The sequence below is a fragment of the Lepisosteus oculatus genome, unplaced genomic scaffold (genome assembly GCF_040954835.1).
Source record: "Lepisosteus oculatus isolate fLepOcu1 unplaced genomic scaffold, fLepOcu1.hap2 HAP2_SCAFFOLD_327, whole genome shotgun sequence".
NCBI lineage: Eukaryota > Metazoa > Chordata > Actinopteri > Semionotiformes > Lepisosteidae > Lepisosteus > Lepisosteus oculatus.
Window position 1 is genome coordinate 32838 of NW_027167859.1, and position 19808 is coordinate 52645.

Sequence of the window (19808 nt, forward strand, 5' to 3'; positions counted from 1 at the left end):
CTACTCAAGTTTACGTCACAGTCCCTACTCTGCCTGGCTGTGGTGACCTCTAGCGGGTCCCTCTCAGTTCTGGCAGCTTTACCGTTGATCTTGTGCACTCACCGGCGTGCGCAAGAGGAACTCATACACGGCTCCCTTTTTTAAAGTTTATTTTCTAAAAAATAGAAGAAAATAAGGGAGCGTTTCCAGAAATACGTACAAGTCAGGTTTACAGCAGGCTGGTAGCAAGAGTCTGACTCCTACCCTCGTACATGTTGTTTTCCCCTGTTTACTATAACACCATTTAAACGCGACACAACATAACAACTCAACTCACTAAGAAATTAACTCACAACACACAGACAGTTTTCATCTAGCGACTTAACACAGTTAGCTAACGAAGTTCAATTTCGTCTCTGATAACCCGCAGAGCCCGAATACACTTTTGATACTCTTAAAACAAATATAAACGAGTAAACCTTAAACCGAAACTATGACATCAGTAAACATAAATTTACAGACCTTTTAAAAAAGCCTTATTACTTCAGATCTTACCTAACAAATTAGAAAGAACCATGGGAGAGAAAGTCAGGCGGACAGCAGGCTGGAAGCGAGGGTCTACCAGCCCGCACGGGGCGCTGTTCCCGATTCCCGTGCCCAGCTGCACATCACCTGGTTGCACAAGCTTGACTTTTCATTTTCATTACTATATTTTCAGGTTGTGTTTTTCATACCACTACCGAATAAAAAACATATTTTAGAGGAAGATGTCAGCTTGATTAAAAAATATTGCTCCTTAAGCCTAGTCCCTTACTGTACTAATTCTGCCACCTACTGGACAAGGTAATAAATAAAACAAGAAGAAAATCATAGAATATAACACCCACATTACAGGCCAGCCAAGTAAAGGGTGTAAGATGACCAGGGGAAGGGTCATTCATAACAGGTATTTTCAGAATGACCTAGTTAAAATACTAGATATGGACCTGAGCAAAATGGCTGCCAAAAAGAATCAGCTGACCCGTATATGGAAAGGGTCTACCCTGAGAAACAATGAGACACAGCTGAGCCGCATCAGGAACCGAAATATAAGTGCCCCGGAGGCAGTGAACAGGGAGAAAGATAGAGAGGAAAGAGGTTTATGTGAAAGATCGGACTTAGGAATAATGGACTACTGAAGGGAGAAATGGTTTATGGTTTATGGTTTATGGTTTATGGTTTATGGTTTATGGTTTATGGTTTATGGTTTATGGTTTATGGTTTATGGTTTATGGTTTATGGTTTATGGTTTATGGTTTATGGTATGGATTGCGGATTGGGTTTATTACGGACTTTTGGAACTCGGATCGGAACAGGATTAAGAGAGCGGATTACGGACTGGATTTGGAAGATAATTGGAGGAAGAAACGCCACGAAACTCAGGAAAGAAAAGTGTGGTGTGAGTACTTCTCTCATTTGCATAAACTTTCCCCCGGAGACACCACAAGGGATATCTGAAGGACTGAAAAGTGCACTGATTGTCACATTATCTAAGGTTGTCTTTTAAAATGTACTTGTATTCCATTAATAGCATCTATTGCATTGCCCGAGAAAATCAGAAATTGCTGTATGTAAATTGTTGGAATTGGGTTCCTATGAAAAAGACTTGTGAAGAAACCCAGCTGGGACTCAAAACCCTTGGTATCTCTTCAGAAGAAGAGAATGCAATGTGCCCCAAGCAGTATGATTTTCGAAACACGGATTTAGTACCAGAAACCAATTTGTAGCTATTTTGTGACCCAGTGGTGAATAGCGGAGTTATTCCAAATCCACTAGATGGCGGTTCCTGACGGTTGAGTCCAGCGTTCTGCGCATGGGCAGTAGGGACTAAGAAGCAGTGAGTTACCGTTAAAAAGAACCCGTAACTTCTACAGAGTCGTAACGGTAAATACGGTGTCATTTCCCTAAATGAGTATAGAGGGGTATTTCATAGGATTGAGACAAGATTAGCAAGATGGATATTGGATTTTAACGGAGTACACTGAAGCAGTAGAGTATTTAGGCAACTAACCGGGCTGGGGATATCTGTTTATTGGTTTGTTAGTAATGGGTTTCACATGCTCCTTGTATTTTCTCTTCCTTCATTCTTTACAGGGACTTATGTTTGGCACCGTGTAAGTGTTCGCAATTGTAGGTATCGTACTAATTATCGTAATGTAGTTCTCGGTGAGGGCTGAGAGGTGAGCTGCTTATTTCTGAACGCGCTGCGTGAACCACTGCCGTATTTTGTGTATATAGAAATATCGTTATGTAATTCTTATTTTTTTTAAACCAAGAACATATCAGACCACATAGTCGCCTAGAAATAAAGAACCCAAAATGTGTCCTGTGCTAATTATTCTTTGCCAGGCTACATTTATAAGAACCTTTCATCTTGTGTTTTAATTGTAATACAGTGTATTAAAATGCACAATGCGTTGGTTTTGGGAGAGAGGTAAGAAGGGAAAGCAAATGGAAGAAAAGTCCAGAATAGGCTTCTAGGCTGTAGAAAAATGAGAATAGAATATGACGTATTTCAAGGAGAAGTCGGGGAAAAATAAGACCTTAAAAGAAATCAGCCTATCACTGTTTGCTGGGAGAATGGATGAATCCTGTCTAATGCTCAGCTGACACCCTGTTAAAAGCAATAAAAGACAATGTTAGTCCTCCGTGGTTAACCTACATTTGCTGTTGCTTTAAAACAGATAACGATGGAAGAACTGAATGACATGGTGACGTGGGTGGCAGTGCCCATTATCAGAGTGCTGCTCCCAGCCATCTCCCTGTATGATGAAAAGAGGAGCCGGAGGAGAGTCTCCTAATCACCTTGCCTCTGAATTGTGGATGGTGTTCTTGAATGTGTCAACTCTCCCTTATCGGCAAATAAGCCAAGAAGAAAGAATTCCCACCCCAGAGACTGTGCATCTTAATCATTCTGCAGACTCGGAGACTGACAGTGAGACTCTACAGGTTGTCTCTAAAAGCTTGAACCACTTTCACTGGATGTATTGAGTCAGTGTCAGTCTATGGTCTCCATATTAAATGAGATGTAAAGTCTCAAATTGTGCTTAATGAGTATGTTTTCTTTAGTGTTTTAATGATCCTTTCTGGTAACCGAATGGATGTAGTGTTTTTTGCATGGAATGCGCAGCAGCACTGTTTCAGGAGGGTATACAAAAGGTAAAATAGTTAATAGCTCAATGGATATGACTTAAAATTGCAGTGGTTTCCAGTACTAAAACTAGTGGTAAAAGGAAATAATTCTATAAAGGTTATGAAGGCTTGAATCCATCCATTTTCTAACTGCATTATCCAATACAGGGTTGCAGGAAAGCCAGAGGCAGGATTCACTCACACCAGGGACAATTTTCACAAAAGCCAATTACTTGAAGACAACCCAAGCAAACACTTGTAGAACATACAAGCCCCACATCTGAGGATGAACTCAAGGCCCCAGTGCTCTGAGACGGCACCACTGTGCCACTTCTTATGCTACTATATTCCAGTTAAATACCAGTGTTTACTGTTGCTTATTTTAGCCTGGAAGAGATGCATTATGATCATTTGATACTGGCAAATATTCTTGTAGCACAAGGAAAGCGGTGCAAACATATTTCCACTATGGGGAACTGTCCTGCTTTGGCAACACAGTAAATTTATGGTATATACATTTATTATTTCTGGATAACCACTGTAAATATAATTTGTCTTCTATTTCCTAAAACACTTAAATATTTCCCACTGTACTGCATACAGTATTTAGCCTTTAGAATGTAATTTGCTCAATGTTAGTCTTGAAGCATGTAGTTAATACGGTAGAGGTACTATCATTTAACAGCATTCATGAGATACATTCAAACAGAATATTAATTCCATTGGAAGAGGGCCAGGGGAAGGGTCATTTATAACTGGTATTTTCGTAACGAAACGCTGTCTATACTACTGTATAGACCTAGGCAAGATGGCCGCCACGGATACCCGGCTGACCCGCTGTTGGAAAAGATATATACGGCGAAACAATGAGACACAGGTGAGCTCCGTCAGGAAACGAAATAGAAATGCCACAGAAGCACTGAGCCGGGCGGAAGCTGGTAAGGTGAGAGCGTTTTGGAGGAACGAGAGATTTAGGAGTGTACTGGAAGGAATTTCAGAATAACGGACTATTGGATATGGGTTTTGGATACGGCGCGGAGAAGTGTGGACATACGCATTTGGGGACTTAAGGATACTGGCAACGGATTGCGGAACGGATTTGGAGAGACAAACGGACGAAGAACACAGAGGTTCAGTGTGGTGTGAGTTAAATGTCTTTTACACCTATTTTCCCCTGGCGACGCCACACCATATATTCAATTGAATCTTTCAAAGAGAACAACCATTTCCCTGCAAAATTAGGCTTTTCTCTGTCACTTCTCAGGTGGCTCTGGTGTTATTGATTTAGCTAGTAAAAATATATATATATTATTCATCCATTGTGTGGTTTCTGCGTAAAAAAACCCCCGCATCCACAGAAACAAAAATCACAGATATGTGCCGAACAGGACTACTAGTATCAATATAACGGCAGCGGCAGTTTTTGTGCTTGATATGAACTGCCTAATGGGGCCACAGGAATAATGGAAGGCAGGTCAGATCCAGCACTTTTATTACAAACAAGCCTTTAAAGAAACACAGAATGTACTTTTATGATTTGAAATATTTGTATATCTCCCCCCCCCATATATTCAGTACTTAATTCAAAAAATGTTTTTTTAGATGCATGACTTTCTCATGATACATATCCTTTCCAAATACATTTTACTTTTGCTATTAAGGTCAGTAGTGAATAGTTTAGGAACATGTAAAGGTTTATTCCATGCTGAAAAAAGAAAAGAAACATTTCAGCTGTAGAGTCTTCTTCAGGTGTCCATTCCCGTTTCTTTTCTTCTCCTTTGCGGCCTACGCGTGTTGACGCACTACCTACTTGAGCTACTGCAGAGTTTTCTTACATATTACTTACCACCATTTGCTTTGACTTGGAAAAACTATGCAGTATCTTTTGAAAACAGCCCTTTCTTGTTCGTCTATTTCTGCCAGCCACGTGTTACTGGCAGTCCTCAAATGTGTCAACTACCGCGAGGAAGGCCTTCCACACTCCAGGCCTGCTTGTGCACACAGCCCCGCCTCCTCTTCTCGTTTGCCTGATCTCTCGGTTCGTGTCCGCGATGCAGGTCCAGTGCGGACCCCCACCCTTCATCACACACCCCTTGGAGTGGTCCACCATGATGCCGAAAGGCCTGGCCTCTGGCAGCTGCATAGTCTTCACGTTGTACACCTTGTGCGCCACAGAGCAATTCGACGGCAGAGGCTGATGAAGCTTCCCCCAGCTTTTGGCAAAGAAGTCGTCTCCTAAATAGTTAACCAGCAAACCTGAGTAGAGATCTGAAACGGAACAGAGTCACAGGTTCCCTGTAAGAATCTGTCCCAGACACACTTTCTACCCAACCAAAAACAGGAAGTGCACTTGCTACCAAAACGTCAAACTGGAACCGAGAACAAGTGAATGTGTATTTCTTCCCCCCCCTCTCTGAATGCTGTACTGTATTGGTTGCTACCCAGAACGTTCTTTTTTAAATCAGCACCACCAATATACAGTAGATCAAGTGTGAAGTGTGACATATTGCTTTTGAAGGGCAGTGTTTGAAACTTACTGGATTGTTCCTTTTCTACATAACCTTTTTTTAAATGTATTTAAATGACAACCGTTTCCAATAACCTTTAAAGTAACAGCAGAATGAGATCCTTGGATCAATTAATCAATTTCTTTTCAAAACTAGTTGAGATTAATGGAACAAACTGCACATGTTATTTAAGTCCTGGTTCCTTTCAAGAAACAGCAGGATGAGATCCTTGAATTAACTACTAAGAAATTAGCTAAATGGGCCAAATGTAACCTCTCGTGTTCTTAGGTATTAAATGGTATCTAAAGAAGCTACACAAGTTATATGTTTATCCTTTCTTATGTTTAAATCAACATACCAAGAGAAAAACATTTGATTTAAATTGTTGTATAAATAAAAGATTGAAATATTCTATTAATCAATTTGTTCAAGAATTGGGCTTTACAGAATGTTAATAAAGCACCTACAAACTACCTCAGACACAAATCCTAAACCTAAATTACTACTGAATATAAATTGATGCTTTACTAACATCCCATAAAATCTCTTTTGAAAGAAAGCGATGCTATGAAACCTTAAATCTAAAGTGTAACCGCAGAAACATGTAGGAAAGTTCAGTTGCCAGCTGGCAGATTGAGAAAGTTTCACCAAAACAAAGTATGCTTTTTTTATATAAATACATCTTCAATTGGGAAAGGCTTTGAGTAAAAATAAACTGGATATTGTTCCATAAAATCTTTGTGATAAAGTGGGTCTTGCTGGCTAGAAACAGCCAACATACAATAGAGTTAGACTTTGTAAAAATTAAATAAATTCAGATTCTGAGAGGCTCAATAAGTGCTTGTTCAGAGTAAATCAGACATTGTTGTCCAAGTTTCAGCAGTGATAAATAATTCACTGAATACCAACACCAACAGGGTTGGACACTTTGGGATATCCAAGCGAGCTCAAACGCGTCCGATAACTGCAACCTCTATGACCAGCTGGGCACCAGTGCTCTTGTACTGTTGTCAGTGAAAGAAAAACCATTAGTACAACTTACAGTGCCTTGCGAAAGTATTCGGCCCCCTTGAACTTTTCAACCTTTTGCCACATTTCAGGCTTCAAACATAAAGATATAATTTTTTTATTTTATGTGAAGAATCACCAACAAGTGGGACACAATTGTGAAGTGGAACGAAATCTATTGGATTTTTGAAACTTTTTTAACTAATAAAAAAATGAAAAGTGGGGCGTGCAAAATTATTCGGCCCCTTTACTTTCAGTGCAGCAAACTCACTCCAGAAGTTCAGCGAGGATCTCTGAATGATCCAATGTTGTCCTAAATGACTGATGGTGATAAATAGAATCCACCTGTGTGTAATCAAGTCTCTGTATAAATGCACCTGCTCTGTGATAGTCTCAAGGTTCTGTTGAAAGCGCAGAGAGCATCATGAAGACCAAGGAACACACCAGGCAGGTCCGTAATACTGTTGTGGAGAAGTTTAAAGCCAGATTTGGATACAAAAAGATTTCCCAAGCTTCAAACATCCCAAGGAGCACTGTGCAAGCGATCATCTTGAAATGGAAGGAGTATCAGACCACTGCAAATCTACCAAGACCTGGCCATCCCTCTAAACTTTCAGCTCAGACAAGGAGAAGACTGATCAGAGATGCAGCCAAGAGGCCCATGATCACTCTGGATGAACTGCAGAGAACTACAGCTGAGGTGGGAGAGTCTGTCCATAGGACAACAATCAGTCTTACACTGCACAAATCTGGCCTTTATGGAAGAGTGGCAAGAAGAAAGCCATTTCTCAAAGATATCCATAAAAAGTCTCGTCTAAAGTTTGCCACAAGCCACCTGGGAGACACCCCAAACATGTGGAAGAAGGTGCTCTGGTCAGATGAAACCAAAATCGAACTTTTTGGCCACAATGCAAAACGATATGTTTGGCGTAAAAGCAACACAGCTCATCACCCTCAACACACCATCCCCACTGTCAAACATGGTGGTGGCAGCATCATGGTTTGGGCCTGCTTTTCTTCAGCAGGGACAGGGAAGATGGTTAAAATTGAGGGGAAGATGGATGCAGCCAAATACAGGACCATTCTGGATGAAAACCTGTTGGAGTCTGCAAAAGACCTGAAACTGGGACGGAGATTTATCTTCCAACAAGACAATGATCCCAAACATACAGCAAAATCTACAAAGGAATGGTTCACAAATAAACGTATCCAGGTGTTTGAATGGCCAAGTCAAAGTCCAGACCTGAATCCAATCGAGAATCTGTGGAAAGAGCTGAAAACTGCTGTTCACAAACGCTCTCCATCCAACCTCACTGAGCTCGAGCTGTTTTGCAAGGAAGAATGGGCAAGAATTTCAGTCTCTCGATGTGCAAAACTGATAGAGACATACCCCAAGCGACTTGCAGCTGTAATCTCAGCAAAAGGTGGCTCTACAAAGTATTAACGCAAGGGGGCCGAATAATTTTGCACGCCCCACTTTTCATTTTTTTATTAGTTAAAAAAGTTTCAAAAATCCAATAGATTTCGTTCCACTTCACAATTGTGTCCCACTTGTTGGTGATTCTTCACATAAAATAAAAAAATTATATCTTTATGTTTGAAGCCTAAAATGTGGCAAAAGGTTGAAAAGTTCAAGGGGGCCGAATACTTTCGCAAGGCACTGTATGCCAACTCTGACACTTAGCATCACTGTGGGGCTGTTAAGCACATATTTTGAAGAAATAAGTACATTTCGTCATCTCTTCCAAGCTGGTACAGGTCTGGAACTGTGATAATTAATTTGTGATTTTAAAATGTAGAGGCATGCAAAAAATTAACTATTGATTCCAAATATCTAAAATGAGAAAAATAGCTCATGTGACATTTTCACTTCCCAGGAACAAACTGCAATAATGAAGCACAGAGATTGTTTATGGATCATGGCAACTGTGTTGTTCAATACTGTTTCTGTATTTTGAATTGGAGAATATTTTCAAAAGAAGCGATCAGTTGGGGAAAAAAACGTGATCCATAGACTTTACTGATTTTTTTTCTGCAGACTCTAGCTCTGCCTTGAGTGGTGCTCACCGTCATTAAATCTAGAGTATTTTGCAAAGCTGGTGAAAGTTTACCCTGCTAAAGATGTCAGGGGCAGCTGCTTAAACCAAGGCTCTTTCCTGGGATAGCATGTTCTCTGAGCCACACACTGAAGGTCTCTGTGGAAGGTTTGGGGGACGTGATAGTCAAAAGAGTATACATGGGTATACTGGAGTTGCACAGCTGTAGAGACAAGAATGAAAAATAACCAAGAGTAAGCATGGCATTTTCATACATCCAGGTCAAATGACCCCTTTCTTTTTCCATTAGTTTGGAGAGTTTCCTTTATTTAGCCACAATACACATCATTTAGATTTAATTAGAAAGTCTAAGGCTATTTTGGTATTTATTTTCATCTGTATACACAATGAGGTGTAAGTCTATTAGTGTCCACCTATTCTCAGGGTTATATTAAGTTTGCATATGAAATTGAACCACCAACAGAAAAAAACAGAATAGACTGGTTTTTGCCCACAGGTAAATTTAGAATAGGAAAAGAAAGGTGCTCCAAACCAGAACAAGAACTGCAAATAACCAATACTTGAATCTTAAAATCTGGAAAAATTGTACCAAAGGCTTTCAGAAAGTGATAGACAGCTGTGATGTCAATGCCATGGACATACTAAAGCTCAGCAATCAAACTTGTTCAAGAAAAGGTTCACACAGCTGTATGTACATGTGAACGCCTACCTATGTCCTTGAAGGTGCTGTATGTGTAAGTCCCGCAGAAGAAGGTCTGCATTTTCATGCCCACTGGAGGGCAAGAATGATGTAGAATGATTTTTCACATCTGGAAGTTCTGGGGTGCTGTGAACCAGCCACACTCCTGTCTGTAACATCACAATCCCTGAAAAAGGTCACACAAGATATATTCAAATCTCTTATCCTTTTTGATCCGTCTGGTTTTTCAGTTTCAATGTTTTTAAAGGACAAGTCTGCTCTTTTTGAACAGAGTCCATTATCAAGCCTGCTTCCAGCTGACGAAGTCAATTAATCAATTAAGTTCAAGAATCAAACAAGAACTGTATAATTGATCAAACTAAACAAAAAATCTTCTATTTTGGGCTAGTTTTCAGTTGACTTTTGGCTTTTTTGTCCAACCGAATTAAACTGAACATACTTCATGGCCAAAAGTCAGATTAAGAGAATTGAAAACCATAGTCCAAAATAGGACTATTCTTAATCCTATTAATTGTTTTCATTTCTTTTCAACTGACAATTGGCCATGAAGTATGTACATTTATCTCTTAATCTCAACAATTTAATTTACTGTATTCATTTAGAAATCTGCTACTGTAAATTCAATTCAATAGAGCCCACAACAAGCATCTTTAGTTTTGTTTTACCCAGCAGATGATTTTTTTATTATAAACATCAGTATTATATTGACTTACAGAAGTGTTTTTAAACTCAGTGATTTTCACCAGGAGAAAAAGCTTTGAAGGCAACAGATTTGTTCTTAGCTTATGTGATGCCTCAGTCAAAGAAATGTAAATGGGAAAAAAAATAATGAACAAAAACAAGATGGAAATATATACTTTAAAGCTTTATGATTCAAGTTTTAAAACCAGAAAACACAGAAAGCTGGTGTTGGTATTCTAAAGACACAGTATATACTTCGGACGTGCCATCATGTCTTGACCATACACAGTAAATCCTAAAATAAATGTTTTCTACTGAATCAATGATTTGGACAACATCTGCAGAATCACACGTGTAAATGTTCTACCCTGAAATAGTGTAAATGTTAAAATATTTTATTTTAGATATATATAAAATGAACAATTCACATCCTGCATATGTAGCAAACATTGCACTTGGCTTTAATCATAGGAATAAGCAAGCAAACCCAGCAAGTATTACAGATACAATTCTATTGTTTGTTGTGTTGTCTATGATGTTTTCCCCCCCCATTTTCTGTGTCCTTCTGTCTTGTACATTATAAAATGTTACTTACCTTAAAGTTTGTATTTGTATTGCACAAAAGGCTTTTGAATTATAAGAGAAACCTGTGAAAATAAACAAATCGAAAAGACAATGTATATCCTGACCTCACTTTCTGGGAGATGACACAAATAATAAATAAAGGTTTCTTACCTTTTTATGAATGTAGGACAAAAAAGGCTGCAAAGTCTGCCCCACTGCACTCTTGGAGTCATTCACCAATTTCTTCCCATATACCCAGCCATTGGTATGGTCATCCATGTAGAGGTATCGCAGACCTCTTCCTTCATCGTGGTCTGGCAGCTTATACAGAATAAACCTGTATGATTCCAAAAACACATAAAAGAGTATCACATCCTGTATACTGCTCTAGAACTGTGACACTGTACAATGTGTCCTGGGTGTTGGACAGTGTTAACTGTTGAGATCACTAGAAAATAAAAAGGGCACTTAAACAATACTAGTGTCTGTTGCCAGTCTGTGGGTGCACTGGTGCTTCTGGGAGATGAACAGAACCTGTGGCAAGAGAAGAAGGGTCAAGCAGCCTTGATCATTTCTAGGTGATGTAGTGGCCTACAAAGCAAAAATAGCTCTTGTTTTTAGGGGTTGCCTATGTTTGACATGAGCATTGTGGCAAAACTGGAATAATCTTATGTGATTAGAGCTCATTTTCTGCATTTTAAACCAGCAGAGCTCTGTAAAACTGAACTGCAGCAGTTGACAAAGAGTCAACAGTTGACTAAAAGAAGCGAGGCAAGGCAAGCATCTCACAGACCTTACTTTCCTCAAGAATACATTCTGGTGAATCGTTTCAAAACGAACTATTGAAAGGAAAAAAAGACTTAAAATCCAATAGTTATTCCATTTCTAAATTTGTCACAAGGGTGCTCACCAGCACCGCCAATGCAGACTTCTCTGAAGTCTTCATCGGAATGGACTCCGCTGTAGGGAATTACCCCCAGTTGCTCGCGGAATGGTGACGTTCCACATTCTAACGTATCAAGGCAGAGAGAAGTTGCCATGGAGAATAAAATATTCACGTATTAGTACAATTGAACTTTTTTTAAGTTTTAGAACTCATAATATTGTAACTCATACGGCCACCATTGGTTGTGAGAGCCGGCTTACCAGCGCGGTGACGTCTCCGCCCTTCCCTGTGAATAGCAGGGACCGCAGCCGCCGGGCTGATGGGAGATTTCCCTTTAGTTCAGCTGGCTGGGTCCCTGTCGAGTGCAACGGAGGTCGGGTTCGAGTCCCCGATGGTGGGGGTTCGACCTGAGGCGGCAGAGGAGAGGGCGCATACCCACGTGAACCCCGGAGCGCTACAATTTTTTTGAAAAAACAAACTTCATTAGGCTACTTTAGATTCAAACTGTATGTATTCTACGTACAAAGTTTTGACATAAAGCTTTTATTTCGTCACTCCCATTTCGACTGATGTATATTTATTCATTTACCAGCTTTGTATTCTGTACACAGAGCATTTAATGGTGCTCGTATTTTATAGTACAAGCTTTGAGGTATAGCCAAGTTTACCTTATTTAGTTGAATGAAAGCGTTATGTTCCTCATACTGTCATTTTTGTGCTGGGACAGACAATATGAAATGTATTTAATAGTACACAGCTTGGAATAAGCAGCAATATTGCCAGTGATTCCTTAGTTTACTTCGCCTGTTATGAATCGAGGTTAAGTTTACAACATGAATGAACACAGTATCACTACATTTGTACAGGGATTGACGAGATAAAATTCAATTTAATCAAACTGCAAGCAGACAACGAAATTTAACAGCCGACTTGGATTTCGACCCTCCTGAGCCGTGTGACAAAACAGTGACGTCACGCGAGGGTGTTTTTTACCTTTTTGTACTAGTGCGCCCTTTAATACTGGCGCACTTGAAGTCCACACTTGCGCTACATTACAGAAGTGCGGATTTGTAGAAATGGCTTAGGGCGCAGGTCAAGAATTGGGACATGGCTTTTATCTCTGAAGCACCCAGAGATTTGGGGAAGGACATTAAACCGTTGTGGCTAAGCAAATAATTAGATTAATTGGGTAGGTAAGAGCCGAGTTGGAATTGAAGATTCATTTAACTGGTGAGTAATTGAATACTGGAGTCACACCTGAAGAAGGCTCCATGGCCAAAACTTTTTTTCAGCATGGAATAAACCTATTACTTGTTCCTTTGCAGCCTACGCATGCTGACGCAGCTACCCACCTGAACTATCAATGTAACATTACTTTTTCACAACAACTTTATTATCAGAGAACAGATTATTTGATCAGAAATAGTTCCAGTTTGCTGTTTGATTGTTGTACTGTCTTTTAATTGTTTGAATCTTAATTTATGCATTTGTACACTTACCTTTTAAGTTGCTTTAAAAATAATGAGGTAGTGAACATCCCACCTACCTTGACAGGTAACAAACTCTTTGTTTTGTTTTTCTCACATTAAAATGTAGGAGAAAAATGTTTGACACTTCCAAATTTTGTTTAACCTGTTATTAACATTGACACATTTAGCCAATTTCCGCCTGAAATTTCCTCCTCCTTAAACATTTGTTATATCTCTGCAGCAGAACATAGCAGGAGCCTGGTTCAGGTCTTAAATTGAAGGTAACCCCCTTGGTTTTGAGGGTGAACAGTCAAATTTCTTATAATTCTTAACGTGTCCACTCAGCAGACAGACATATGAAAAAAAAAACAAAAAAACAGCAGGCGACCATGTTTTTTTGGTCTTCAGAGGTCAGATTTTTTAACTATATGCATGTCAAGAGCCTTGTTCTAGGTGACTACTAGCTTGGATACAAATCTGGGAAAAATTGATCAATTCGAAAAAATTCTACATCATGTTTTGTGAAGACTGAACCTGGAATGAAATTTCACGCCTATAATAAAAAATCCTAAAAATATTGAAAATAAGAATAATAACCATTGCAATTGCTATAAAAACTATTAGACACTGCTAGAGAGCCTTTATCTGCTGTTATGCAATGAAAAAAACCTCAGAGTTGCCTTCTGGTGTGAAAAAAAGGAGCACTGATAAAAAACTGATTGATTACCCCTTCTGAGTCAATGATTGACAGCTAAAAGGCAGGCGGAATGCAGCTCGAGGCTTCTAGAGGAAGTCTTACCCCCTAAGAGCTCTGAATGGCTGAAAATACAATGAATGAAAGCGGTTTTTACTAATCAGATCGCCTTATTTCTACCGGTCGTTCTTCAAACATTTACTATGAAGTCAATAACGTTCAAGTCTGGGTTATTTTGGATATATATCATGCTTCAGAATAAGGTAAAAACATGGCATATATATATATATTTGCTGGTTTTTGCTTTTGCGGTTTTGTTGGTAAAAATGTATAATATTGACATGCTGTGCTGGCCGGGTGTTTTTATTGGGATTCTGCTAGTTCATTAATTTATTGGTTTATTGCATAATAGTGTCATATCTGTGGAAACAAACATTATGGTTTTGTTGTGATGATATTGGAGAATACGTTCATGTGAGAATTTGTGGAGCGGTTTAAAAGAAACGTGTCATCTGGGGGGACAGTGACCACGATCCGGGCAAACAGGTTTTTTCAATTTTTTTATTGATATCACATTACGTTATAAATTATAGAGCTTAACTTTCTGTATGCATCATATGAATATGTTTAGATATTTGTTCTATTTATAGAACACTGCATTAATAATTATTGAACTTAATTTTCTATGTGTGCTTCATATGAAAGAAACTGACCGAAATAACATCATATGTAAACTGACACATTGATGTACTGTACACATGTATGCATAGCCCGTGGGGTGTGATTAATGGGCATTTCGACATAAATTTCTAGTTACGTAAAGGTTTCTAAAACTGACCTAGGACCTCAACACTTAACTACCACTATGTACCACTAAGTTGCCTTTTCTCACAAAAACTCTGAAATGGACAATGCGACTTAATTCTAATTGCGTCTTGTATCTAATGAGCTCTTTGAACCTCTTCAGTTGGAGTTTGGATACACAGTACAGAAACTACCATTGTTAAGTCAGTTAATGATTTTCCAGTGGCTTCTGGATCACTTGATGTGCTTTTTATTCAACTAAAATGCTGCTGGTGTCAATCACAGTCCCACACTGGATCACATGGAAACTTCCTTGGTTTAGCTCTTATTTATCAATACCACCACCAGAAACAAATTCATAAATCCTAGTTAAAAGTGATGTTATTGCACTAACCCGAGGTATTACATAGAGATTTGTACTGGAAACGTAACTATTTAATATTTATACACTGGCTCTTGGGCAACGTTTTTACCATTGTGGGCTTGGGTTTCACTGCTATCCTGCTGACAGATTAATTTGAAAATCAAATTCGATTACTACTATTCTGGTTTCTGTACTTTACAGGAGTCTGTCTGAAATTAAGACATAGATACAACAGAACATTTCTGAAAGCAAACCGTGACAAGACTGATATTAGCTCAACAACTGAAAAATTAATGCTATAACATTGATATGTGCCATTAGTTTTTTTGTGTATTATGTGTACTACTATAAGGAGCTTTGAGGGTTATTTAAAAACACTCAAAAATTAACATTATACTATTATTATTGTCCTTCAATGCATAGTCATGAGAATTGTGAAGAGAGAAAATCTCGCAATACTGCACTCACCACTCTGGGCAAGATGTCAAATTTGCCAAGCATGAACTGCGACTAATAGCACCAATGATCATAAGAGACGCTGACACATCGAGGCCACTCTGCGTGGCCTCTATGAACTGGGCTGTTACATCTACACTAGAGCTAATGCTGAATTCAAACAATTCGAATTCCTTAATGCCATATCCTCTTCATTAAAGTCCAGGCACTACTGTTTTGTAAATCCTTTAGTCACTTCAAAATTGATACCCAAAATATAAACAAATAATTGTTCCACATAGACATGGAATACTTGTTTATTCTGAAATATAACTGTTCTATCTACATACACTTCACACTTTAAACTATAAATCCCACCATTTTCTAACTGCTTTTTCCCAATACAGGGTTGCAGGGGAGCTGCAGCTTAGCGCAAGGTGGTATACACGCTGGAGGGGACACCAGTCTATCACAGGACACACACAGATAGACACACACAACCTCACACCAAGGCCAATTGCCCAGAAGCCAATTAAACTACCAGCGTGTCTTTGGACTGTGGGGGGAAACCCACGCAAACATGGGGAGAGCATACAAACTCCATGCAGACAGCACCCCAGGTCTGGAATTGAACCCAGGGCCCCAGTGCTACATGGCAGAAGCGCTATCCACTCCACACCCATGCTGGCCCTTTATATAGATTTTAATTTTCTTTTGATTGTGTTCCAGAGTACTTATTCTCAGTAGTCATAAAGGTAAGACAATGCAAACTGAAAAATTATTTTATTTTCTTAAATGTAGCACAAAAGGGACAACAGTGAACACTGATCCACCCCTCTTCATATTATACTCACTGGATATATATGGCATACAGTATATATGGGGAAACAGCCAAGTCCTGTCAGCTGCAAGTGGGCAGGGATGTTTTTGGTAACATTTGGTAGAAAACAGACCTTTTGCTCTTTGAGTAAGCAAAACATGCAGCTATCTGGAACCCGATTCTGTGATTTTTTTAAGGAGCATATTTGTGATTTTTAAAGTGGGCCTTAGTTTCTGATCATTAATATTCATGTTTTGTTTAGGTAAGATGACGGTGCTGTGTTGAGAGAGGTTAATGTTACAAATTACTGCCAGAATTACTTCAGTATACAAACTGCCAAGAACTGAAAAACGCAAGAGAGGTTACAGACACAAGTGGGCTGCTCAAGTGACCGTATTCATTAGGTTGCTAGTAGCTAGTAGTTGACTGACGAATCATGTGAAACTGTCTCTTGTACTGTAGGAATCCCAGGAACAGGTTTATCTCAAGAACAAATCTGACAGCTTGTCCCAGAGACAGTTCGCCCTGTCAATGCATGACATCATCCTGGCGCCCAAAAGCTGACACCAAACAAATAGCAGGTTTAAGTGAAATTGAGTCAGAAGTCCCTACCTTCTGGCCTCCTTCTGGGTCCAGCGAATGCACACACGCTACATACTCCTGCATGGCCTGTTCTTTGCTCATGTCCCCAAGCTGCTTCCAGGCCTGCCTGCAGCATCACAGCACAATGTGTAACCCATCAGCAGCCTTGCAGAGCCCAGCTGGTAGAAACTCTTAACCGCTTTTCAGTAGGGCAAATGTTTTGTTTTCTATTTTTAATACAGTTCGGCAAGGAGACTGTGAATGCTAGAACTCAGCTTCTCGGGTATGTAATTTAGTCATAGTCTATCCCATAAGTTGACTGACAGATCTTACTTGCCTAGGATGTTATTTAGCCTTTAACAACTGAAATCCTACTTACACTCCCTGGTCTGTTGGGTTTCTTACAATATCTGTGAAAGTTCACACATTTACCTTTCTTTTTTTCTGGACAACACTGAAACCTATATTTAGTGTGGGTTTGTGGAGTCGCACAGATTTGTCTCTTGCCTTGTGTAACTTAAAATGAGTTTGTGCACAATACTTTAGCTATCGCTTACTGAAAGGAATACATATTCAACAACTGAAAAGGTATCAATGAGAAGAAGCAAACTTTAAGAATATGATTAGCTAGTCATCATGTGAACACAGGATAACAATGGCTGTTTCAAACAGCAAATCCACTGGAATTTAACTGTATTCCTATTTTAAATTCACAGTGGCAATATGCTCACTGTGTGGAAAATGATTCAATTTATTTTTTAAATGTGCTAGATATGATATATATATATTGATATATATTTTATTACCCTGTTCATTTATGCCAACTGCTTATTTCTAAATTTTGCATATAAATAATGTATATAACTCAGTTTACGTGGCCAGTAGGTTTGTCAGTAATACAAAATGTTTGGAGAGTAGCAGAAAAGTCGTTTTGTACACTTCTATTCAACGTTTGTCAGTTAAGATGATCCCTTGGGGAACTAGAAAATATTGCTAGTGGTTTCTTCATCCAAACGTACTCAGTACTTTATAAACACGAAGGTCACCAACTACATGACAGCAGCTGATTATGCACATGCTGAGTGCACATTTTTAAGGTTTCAAACTAATTGACCTTGAGCCCGAAAACACATCAAACACGTCTTTGCTTCAGTTTATTAAAGAGTTGCCAAAGTTTTGGGGTCGCTTTACCTGTTTATACCTGGCGTACAGGTAAAGCAGCTGTTCTCTGCTCGCTGTCTGCACCAGTCCACGGAGCCGCTCAGCTGCCGCTTCAAACTCGGCTTCGAGCTCCGTCTCTTCCAGGCGATACCCCAGGTCACCAGCACCGCAACCTTCCTCCCCGAGACCCAAGTCTGAATCCGAATCTGACCCACCGAGCGGCTCTCCTGTGTCTGGCCGAGCCGGGTCGGTACCTGAACCCGTAGCAGAGTCGGGGGAAGACAATGGAGAGCGAGACGCCATATTGGAGTATGTCTATAAATATAAATGTTATGATCGTAGTTTGTATTTCTCGAATAATCTAAATCGATCTCCAGGAAGACAAATTATATTAAAATTACTCTCTCCTGCAGACAGTATCAAGATGATGGCTAACCGTTTCAGGACTTGTTGCTCACCGCGGTCCGTTAACCGTTCGCTCCCCTAAGCGGTCCGAAGGGAAACCAAAAACACAGAGTAGATAAGTTCCTAGTCCATACAGTATATATACACAGTACAGATGGAAAAAAGAAACGCAACATTTTCTGGAATGAGAATACTATAGTTATAGCTTATGTACTTTCACAAAAAGTTGGCAATTTGTTTTAAGCCCTCTGACCAGGAATACAGCTTGTGCAGTGAGGCATTGCAACTTGCCAATCACACGAAAGTTCATTAGGTGCACTTGTTGGTGCACAGTAGAACGTTGATAGTTCATCTGGCTTGCCTGGTTTTTCAGTAGCCAATTCATTCATGTATCTAATCTAACCCTTTCTTCAGGGACGTCAGGATATCAGCGTCCACATCATAGTTGGGATGTTTGTTCCAGGCCCCAAACCCTTTGAATAAAAATATGCATTTCCCTGTTTGGTAGATTATTTAAACCTCTTATATTTTTTAAATCCAAATAGTTTCCCCTAGTTCGTGCTGCACTACTAAATCTTATGAAGTGCACTACTGTAGGTCAGTAGCTTTGAGGATTTTGAATGCTTACAGTAAATCAGGTCTTGCTATAACTATGAATAGAATTATGAAGGCTAAGACTGTTTTATTTTTTTAATGGTATAGTACACCAATAAGATATTTACAGACAACTAACAAACCATTTTGTGATTTAGTTGAAAAGTGTCTGGTCATGCATGTGGTAGTGTGCTCACCTATTTGAATAACACAACATTATACAAAAACATGAATGCGATTATTTTTATTTCAGAAACAGTAGATCAGCTAGGCAAATGAGGTTCCCATCATTAGAACTCCTTTTTTGAGTTTTCATTGCAAGGAGTTTCCCCTCCATGTGAAACATGTTTGATGGTGGCAGATGGATTATTACAGGAAGGCTCTGGATAAAGCAGTCGACATCTTCGACAGCAACGATGTTTTTTTTGGCATCTTCCTGGAGTTTGGAATTACAGGGATCCTTGGAAACACAGAGTGGTTTGACATGTCACTGTTCGAGTTTCTTTATTCCATGGCAGCAGGTAAGATAGACTTTGGATACAGTTCTACCCAGAGGCATCTTAATGTCAGGTTTATTCAATAAGAAGCTATTTGATTAAAGGTGTGTGGTAATTTGGCTATTAGACAACTGTTTTTCAGTCATTTCAATCACATTCATAACTATTATTCCTGTCATCTTCTATTGGACTATTCACCCCTGATCAGTACTATTACCTGTCCCTTAACCAGTTCAATACATGAATTTCCCTAAATGCCTATTGCCTTTAATTTAAGAAGAACATTATCAAAAGCATCTTTAAAATCTAATCATATCATTTTGTACGTTCTGTGATACTGCTGTGTGTTTACTGCTGTCACTTGTTTGAAGAATTTTAACAAGATGGTCAAGGAAGAATGACCTTTTCTAAAACCATATTGACTACTGCT

General features: G+C 39.3%; 1 protein-coding gene across 1 annotated transcript; it reads right to left on the reverse strand.

Annotated features, from left to right (window-relative positions):
* Positions 1 to 15426: 15426 nt before the first annotated feature.
* On the reverse strand, positions 15427 to 18689 carry LOC138227344 (acyl-CoA-binding domain-containing protein 6-like). Its single transcript, XM_069186286.1, has 3 exons — positions 17891 to 18689; positions 17101 to 17131; positions 15427 to 16848 (listed from the first exon to the last, which is right to left on the reverse strand). The coding sequence occupies exons 1-3, from the start codon at positions 18183 to 18185 to the stop codon at positions 16668 to 16670; spliced, it is 507 nt and encodes a 168-aa protein (XP_069042387.1). The 5' UTR covers positions 18186 to 18689; the 3' UTR covers positions 15427 to 16667.
* Between the last annotated feature and the right edge of the window lie 1119 nt (positions 18690 to 19808).

What these genes read in the sequence shown, in the direction of transcription:
- LOC138227344 (XM_069186286.1), bottom strand. Translation starts at nt 18,185, where the DNA reads ATGGCGTCTCGCTCTCCATTGTCTTCCCCCGACTCTGCTACGGGTTCA. An exon ending in AAAGCGACCCCAAAACTTTG is followed by an intron (nt 17,132 to 17,890) that starts GCAACTCTTTAA and finishes GAACTTTCACAG; the next exon opens with ATATTGTAAGAAACCCAACA. An exon ending in AACCCAACAGACCAGGGAGT is followed by an intron (nt 16,849 to 17,100) that starts GTAAGTAGGATT and finishes GTGATGCTGCAG; the next exon opens with GCAGGCCTGGAAGCAGCTTG.